The sequence below is a fragment of the Daktulosphaira vitifoliae genome, unplaced genomic scaffold, assembly GCF_025091365.1.
Source record: "Daktulosphaira vitifoliae isolate Bord-2020 unplaced genomic scaffold, ASM2509136v1 Scaffold_4, whole genome shotgun sequence".
NCBI lineage: Eukaryota > Metazoa > Arthropoda > Insecta > Hemiptera > Phylloxeridae > Daktulosphaira > Daktulosphaira vitifoliae.
In genome coordinates, this window is record NW_026099575.1 from 35,822,720 (window position 1) to 35,831,414 (window position 8,695).

Genomic DNA, 8,695 nt, shown 5'->3' on the forward strand with positions numbered 1-8,695 from the left:
ATCAGTATTGATCCCTTCCAAAAAGACTGGCCGTTATCGATTTGAAATTGCCGTTAGATCGGTGTTGACTCTTCTCTATTTCCTTCTTCTGTCATTGACCGTGCTAGAGTGCACACATTTATTGTTTTATTGACACTTTTTTTACAATGATGGAGTAGAACCGCCAACGGCGAACGGCCAGGTCTTTTCGACGAAGCATCCAANCGGCGAACGGCCAGGTCTTTTCGACGAAGCATCCAAACCATCGGATGGGTTTCTTCGGAGACCGGGTATCGTTTTCTTTTTTATATTATATTTATGTAATGAGCTATATTTTATTAATTATTTTATTTCATTTTTATTTTATCGTAAATTAACTTAATTTTATTTATGTGTGGAGAGCACGTGTTTCCCTTTTCTTCTAGCCAACGCTAAAGGAGCGAGTGTCCAGACCGCTCTTGGTGTTCTTCATTAATTACCGATTAACATTAACGGATGTGTTCCAATACCGTCCGTGATGTTTGTAATATTATTTGTTTGTTTTGTTTAAATATTTTATTTTATTTGTATTGCCTTTATTTGTAGACATGGTTTTTGATGCATTCGCATTTTTGTCCATGTTTAATTTAATTTTCTTTTTTTTTTACAATTAAATTAAATTTCCTTATTAATTTCAACTATAATATTTATTTTATTGCGCGAGTAACTTAATTACTCGCTTGTATTTCATTCCTATTCCTTAATCTAGACACGGGCTACGGTATGTTATACATATCAACCACATACAACTTTGATTGTCATAATTGTATTCTATAAACCACGAGGCATTATAGTAATTTATACATATAACGACATATTAATTTAGATTATACTTTTAATTAACTTAAAATTAAATTCCACCTATGGTCCGGTAATCATATCTGATAGGTATGACACCTCACCTAGGTGGTGGCGACTATTGCTACTATAGCTAGTCGTTATGCAAGTGGCAAACCATGTTGTTGTTACAAGCCAATATATAAAAAGTCCACTTGCATATTAACTCAAAAATTTAATACTTTATGTGTTTATATGAAATAAATAAATAAAGTTATACTAAAAATTCAAATGCCATTTACTATTAAAATAAAAACTCAAACATTTTAATAAATTCAAAATATGTGTTCCCTTTAAAAAAAACAAAATTAACACTCTTACCAAGCATAAGGGATGAACTTAAAAAGTAATACATAGTTAATAATTCAAGAATAATGTGTAACTTAAGATAACCAAAAAAAAAAAAATGTTTTAATTATTATTACTCTGTAAGTAATTGAGTGGGTTATGATAAAAAACTATACTCTGTATAGAGTAAGATTTCGACTAAGGAGAACACGAGGTAAGTGAATTCAGTGACATTAGGCGATGACATGATAGGAGATGTGGAAAGTTTTAAGTATTTAGGATCAGTTGTACAAAAGAGTGATGCTATTGACGAGGATATTAAACACAGGATTAAGTATGGGTGGTTGAAGTGGAGAAAAGCGTCTGGTGTCTTATGCGATAAAAAAATTCCAATAAGGCTGAAAGGTAAATTCTACAAGACTGTAGTGAGACCAGCTATGATGTATGGTTCAGAGTGTTGGGCGGTTTATAAGAAAGTAGAGCACAGAATAAGTGTACCTGAGATGAATTTGCTTAGATGGATGAGTGGAGTGACTAGAGAAGTTAGGATAAGGTACGAACATATAATGTTCGTATAGTATAGGTGTAGCGTCAATCATGGAAAATAACAGAGAAAATAGACTTGGATAGTTTGGNATGGAAAATAACAGAGAAAATAGACTTGGATAGTTTGCTCTTGTTATGAATCGGAAGCTGTAAGAATAGTTACAGAAATGGATGTTGAAGAAAGAAGAGTTAGAGGAAGACCAAACAAGAGATGGATGGATGTTATTAAATGCGATATGAGGACAGCTGATGTGAGCGTAGATGATGTGGGAGATTGTGTCAAGTGGAAATTTAGGATAAGAGTAGCCTATCCCAAGTAGTTGGGATTTAGGCGAAGAAAAAACGAAAAAAATATATAAAATTAGTTTTTATATTAAGTTACACTGTGAAATCATATAACTAAAACATTTTTTAGTGATTAAAAAAAATGTTTACGTCATTTATAAATCTGAAATTATTATTTCGTATGTCAAAATAATTCAAGGCTTCAGTTTTACTATTGTATTTAAATAATTGTTAAAGCATACTTAATATTTTACATTTCCTTAAAAATAATAACTTTCATAGAGAAAAATGAGTTTAAAGCCATTATTTTTTTTTTTTATTATGAAAAGGCTTTGACAACTATGGACATTAGCCTACAGTTTTTTTTTTTCATGATTATTATTTGTACATTAATTAAAGTTATAAGTTGACAATCAATTGATTTAAACTATATACACATATTTATAATTAAATTTTATACAATAATGTTATGAATTTACATTAAATTTACAAGTCTTGTGGTTTCATAGAATCTGTAAATGGCATACGTGTTTGCTTCGCCCAGAGCTTCCTCCATGTTGCTGGGGTGGCCTAGTATACTCCGTTCATCATTGTATGTGGGACAGTGGAGTGTTAAGTGTTCAATGGTCAATGGTACTTCACATGTAGAGCAATACGGTTGTTCCTCTTTGTTGAAAATGTGTGAGTGTGTGAGTCTTGTATGCCCTATTCTGACTTTGGTGATAAGGGTATCTACTACGCGAGCTGGGTTGATAGGCGAACGCCATTTATGGACAGTTTTTTTAATGTTTTTTAATTTGTTATTGGTAGTACCATCCCATTGGGTTTGCCACTGTTGAACGGAAATTCGGTTGATTATTTTTAAAATATCTTTATATGGCAGTGACATTATTTTTGATGAGAAAGTAGAAGATATGGCTTGGTTAGCCAATATGTCAACTTTTTCATTACCATTGATTCTAATATGTGATGGGACCCACATAAATTCAAAAATTTTATCAAAGCCATTATTCTTTTTACTAATTTTATTAATAAACCAATAATGATATAACAATATTAACTCAATTTTTAACTTATCTAGGCCAAAACAATGTATATACTGAGATAACTATTAAAAAAATTTTATTTATCTTTGATTCAGTGTTTTTTTTTATGTAAATTAATATTATACCTATGATTGTTAACTCTCGTACTCATACAAGATACATTATTTAATCACAGATAGTAACCAAATCATTTAGTACTAACCTACAGTAAAACTTATTTTTGAGTTATTATGACTATCAATTACATTAAATATCAGTTGAGCTTTCATTTTTAATAAAATAATAATAGTATTCACGGCTGCCTTTCCCTGGCAGTCGTGTAATGATGTGTCATTACAAAAGCTAGCATCTATTCATTATTCAATCTTAATACGTGTATTCACAATATTGGACACTCACTTGCCATATTTAATAAAATTCTTTTTAGTTCAGTTACTTTACTGCGTTAATGTTAATAAACATATTCATGCTAATGAGTAAATATTATTGTAGAGTACCCATAAAATTTTTTTGTAAATCAGATGATCGTGTACAAAAGTGAATGTAGAAAAATCCTTGACGATAAAAGATTTGTTTGTCACTTATGTCCATCTACTATTTAGATAAAGACGGACTTATTCAAAAGTCATGTTCAATAGATACACCGTAAATATTACCATTCNAGTCATGTTCAATAGATACACCGTAAACATTACCATTCATAGTATTATTTAAGAAATTATAATATTAAAAGATAAAATATATTAGTAGAGTGTTCATAAAAGTAAATTAACTGGTAAAATATGATGTGGACTATAATATTGCTATAGGAAAACATGCTGACTCGAGGACTGTAGTTACATGTGGTCTGTACAGAAAATATTTTATTAATACATCACATGGACTCTATCTTAATATCAAAGTCACTACGGATATTAAAATATTTAATTATCAAACAATTAATGCATATTTTACTTGAAATAAAAATATTAAAATAACTATAATATAACACCTTACAAATTTTTAAAAATAACGCAACGTGTCAACAAATTATTTATTTAATCAATTTTATATTTAAATTTATGGCATAACGCTAACATTAAAAATTGATGTTAAAAATAAATATTGACTTCATAAAATTATTTTTTTATAATAAGTAAAAGGTGATTTTTAATCATTTTTTTAAAGGAATTTTTATCATCTTATATATAAAAATTAAATTTTAATAAATACAAAATTACAGTTGCAATAAAATAAATTATTTATGATAAAGTTATACAAATAAAAAAAAAAATGTGTAAAAGAGTTTTTATTATTTTTATAATTTTAATTCAATTGACACTAATACAAAATTCGATTTACTTAAAAAATTTCCCGATAAGAAAAGAATATTTTAAATATTTGACTCAAGTAGTAAGTTACATTTGTCATCAAACAGGATGGCACTCAATAAATAACGATTTATTGATTCAGGACTCAGGCAATGTTATAAGCGTAGAAGAGTTAATGGCGTTAAAAATTGATGAGAAAAATTTTTTGCGTATTTTTAGTTACATTGTGAGTGTGTTTAACTTTAAATATATAGAAATACTGCAGACTTTCGTTGAACACATTAATATAATAGTAGAAGAATGTATAAAGTATTTAACAGCCAAATTCTTTTACAATTTTATTAATTGCACATCATTACTTGAAATTGGAATGACGAAATCTACTGCGATGTTCAATAGCATATACCAAGTAATGTGGTTTCTGAGTTATTTAGATGTTAAACGTATTTTTGTAAAAATTCCAGGTAACCCATATACTGTAGTTGATGAAGTTTATTTGGTTAAGCAATTTATAGATTCCATTCAGATAAAAGATCAGACTTGTCTTGCAAGCAACCAAGATGAAAATAATCAATCCAAAATCAACGAAGCGCTACTAGTAATTTCTAAAACAAAAGAACTTATTAATAATGTGACTGAAAGAGCAATTTCTGTTTTAAATGATATTAGTACAGTATTTATTATACCTCAGCGACCTGATTTAAAGTATAAATACAAAGAGGAATATTTATCCCAAAATTGTATTGAAAATGATTTCTTTTGTTTCGTATTAAAAGATTTAAATTTATTTTATACAAACACAAAGGAAAATTATTACGATAATTTCAACTTCGACATATTACTGAACCCTAATGCACATAAGTAAGAGAAATTTATCATTTACTATCATAAAAATTTGAAATGAAATTAATTGGCAGTAGCATAACTAAGGGGAATATTAGGGTACGTTAACCTCCTCTCATAAATAATATCAACTCTTAATTTTACTTAGGTTAAATTTTTTTTTTTAATTAAAATTTTTCTTTTAAATAAATTTAACTCTCCCGTGTTATTACATGTAACATATTATGTATTATTATGAATATTAATAATTTTAATATATACAGTATGATTTAGCATACTGCTTTTTCATCATCGTTAAACAATTATTTCTTTTATATTATTTTTAATTTTTCAAAATTTCAAAGTAGCTTATTTTTAAGCACTTTTCAATCTAAAATAATTGATAGATAGATAAAATCTTTAGAATAAGGAATTATTAAGTTACGATAATCTTATTACATAGAATGTATAAGAAACTTGGACAGTGTATACATTGCTGTAAGGTTGACAACCCATCCAATTATTAAAGATAAGTACCAAATGTATGCATTCTTTTCAAAAAGTAAAAATAAATAGTCATACGACAATTATTTAAGTATTATTGTATAATTAAAAAAAATTACACTCTCTTTGACCTTATATCTCTATGTATTTAAATGTCAGTAACTTAATCAAGTCTTATGGAAAATTAACTAATTAAATTAAAACTTGAAAAATAATAATGTTCATACTTTTTATGTTTTAAATAACACGTCATTAAACACTATACATTTTTTTACCTCTTCTAAATTATAAAAAGTTCATAAAACATAAAGCAAAAATCTGGTTATAACTAGTCAAATATTTATTTAGTATACTCTCTTCAATTATACTAAAATAATTATAGCTAACCATTTAACAGTCTGAAGTTATCCCTAAAAACTACTTTTAGATATATTATTTAATATAATTTGATATTTATCATAGATTACAAAGTACAAAAAAAACATTTTTCATACATTTTTACGGAAAAATCATTATTTAACAAAAAATTGGAGGTAGATTTCTTGATAAATCTCTCTGAATTTAAAATCAGAATATACATTTATAAGATGTCATTAATAAATTTCTATTTATTTTTTAATTTAGTATGCAACATCTGATACATCCACAAGAATATTCTTTAACACGATTTACTGAAATAACAACTTTAAAAATACTTGTTGAAAATGGAGAATGGAAAACTGTCGATCACATATCAATTATTCATCATGGTCAAGTTATAAGTGCAAATCGCATAGTAAGAGATCCAGTTAGTGTACATGGTTTTAATCTCAAAAAACAATACATAATACAATTATTGAATTGTAAATTCTTTGAAATGTTTTCGAATTATTTTTCGTATTTAAATCCAATTGTACAGTTTTGTCATAATGAAAATATAAAATTGACTGAATTTTCTCATTCAGATATATTAACATACATGAACTGTATAAAAACCTTATTTGAAACAAGTAAAAGCACAGAATATTTTTTCAATAAAATATTTTTGGTAGTCACAAATTTAAAAGATGCATCAATTTGGGAAGTTAATAGTGCTTATATTTCTTTATCATTCATAGAAAAGTTATTAAATCTTATTATAAAAACGTTTAATGATAATTATTTGTATGAAGAATTATTTAATAAGAGATTACAAATATTTCACTTGACTAGTGTAGATCTTTATCTAAAAAATATGTTAAAACAAAGATCAATTTTAAATAGGCAATTATATTATAAAATGAGAGGTCAAAAACGCTGTCAATTTATTGAGAAATCTAGTCCATTTATTGGTAATCCAGAAAAATCTGTCGAGGAAAATGATCATTTAAAGAAAATTGATACAATAGCCGATTATCAAAATGCGTGTATGGAATTATCCACATTTTGTAAAAACTTCATTGACATTGATTTTAAAGATATGGGATGGGACAAATTCTTTTGAAAACGAATTAATCTATTTATTAATTTCTTAAAATGCAGTAGTTATTGTCATTTATATTAAAAAAATGCAATTGTATTATTTTAAAAATCTAATTGTTTTGTATGGTTTATACAGTTAACAGGATTATATACTAATTCTTTGATATTTTATGTATTAAATGTTAAATTTGACCTACAATAAAATTTCAATATATTTAATGAATACATTGTATTTATATTTTTATTTTATATATAAATACTCGTTTTTTACTAATTAGTAGTAATATTTAAAAGGAGGTGATGGAAAAAATGTAATGTACATTATGATGAAAAAAAAAATATCTGACTTTATTTTGTCTTCACGGTGAAAATGGTTACCAAATGCTATATTTGTGTAAAAATTCTCGATTTTATTTTTTATATTTTTAACTTTATAATGCTATAACTTATTGAAAAGTTTGTGGATCAACAAAATTTTTTATGAGAAATAATATTTTTTAATAATCCCTTTTTCATTCGACATACTTTATCTTAATCAGGATATTAATAAGAAACTAGCAGATCCTGTAGCTTTTAGAATAATCCACTATTTTTTTTTAATTAAAAACTATCTAATGATTTGAGTTGAAGCGTTTTTTTGATTGTGATTTCAATTCATGTCAGAGATCATTATACTTTGTTACGCCGCTATTTAGGGGTTTAGCCTAAATGCCCGTCTACAGTATTCTAAGGAACCAACGGGGGATAGCTGGCTAGGCTATATCTACTGATAGGGTAGAAGATAGTGAGAAATGAAGTAAACACCGGTTGCAGTTCTACTTGGCGTCGAGCCGTTTAATCAAGAAATGAATGAGAGTTGTAACACAGAAATAATATGTGAACAATAATAATAATAATAGTATCACTTTGAATAATCGTTGACAAAGAAAATAAAAGTCACTCAAAATCGCGGTGGTGTTTTCGGTTGATCCGATGGACGGCGTATCTCGGTGTGTAAGGTGTCTCGAAGAAGACTGACTGGACGTATTATTGCGGCGGGGTATTCGACGCTAGGCATTTGTTGGACTTTACACCACGACGATAACGCGTGTGTGTAACGGTCCGGTTTACAGTGAAGCGGTGGCTGAGAAGGAGCTGATACGACCGCGGGGTGTCAACGTGTGACAATGCCGTGGCCGTGTCACTACCTTAGGTACTGAAGTTTCCTATTTAATTTATATTCCCTTAAAGGAACTACCAAGGGTCGCACTACAATATATATATATATAACACTTTAGGTTAACAACGATATAAATAAATATTTATTAAGCAATTGAAATATTAAATAGATAATACAACCTGCTGGACACCTAGAGATGATTAATCCAACAGGGAGCTGACGGCGACACACACACACGCACTATATACGTGATAGAAAAGTTAAGTTAATTATCAGGCAAAAGTAGTGATCGCGAAGATGGTAAAATGTCAACTGTCGATAGGGATGTCTTATTATGGCACATTGGCCGTGAATGACAAAAAGTGTTTATGTGTGCAGTCCGCCCTCCTGTTAGTATTGTTGTATGTCACTGTGTTAATTATATATATATATATATATAT

At 27.8% G+C, this 8,695-nt stretch overlaps 1 protein-coding gene across 2 annotated transcripts in view; it reads left to right on the forward strand.

The window, feature by feature from the left end:
• Positions 1-7,287, forward strand: part of LOC126904812 (uncharacterized) — a 28,084-nt gene extending 20,797 nt beyond the window's left edge. Inside the window, exons 2-3 of one of the 2 annotated variants that reach the window (XM_050684082.1) lie at positions 5,107-5,191; positions 6,281-7,287. In XM_050684082.1, coding sequence (XP_050540039.1) covers positions 5,107-5,191; positions 6,281-7,118 — 923 coding nt within the window. In that variant the 3' untranslated portion in view covers positions 7,119-7,287. The remainder of the gene's footprint in view (positions 1-5,106; positions 5,192-6,280) is intronic. The other variant, XM_050684081.1, reaches the window with a different exon arrangement.
• The last annotated feature ends 1,408 nt before the right edge of the window (positions 7,288-8,695 follow it).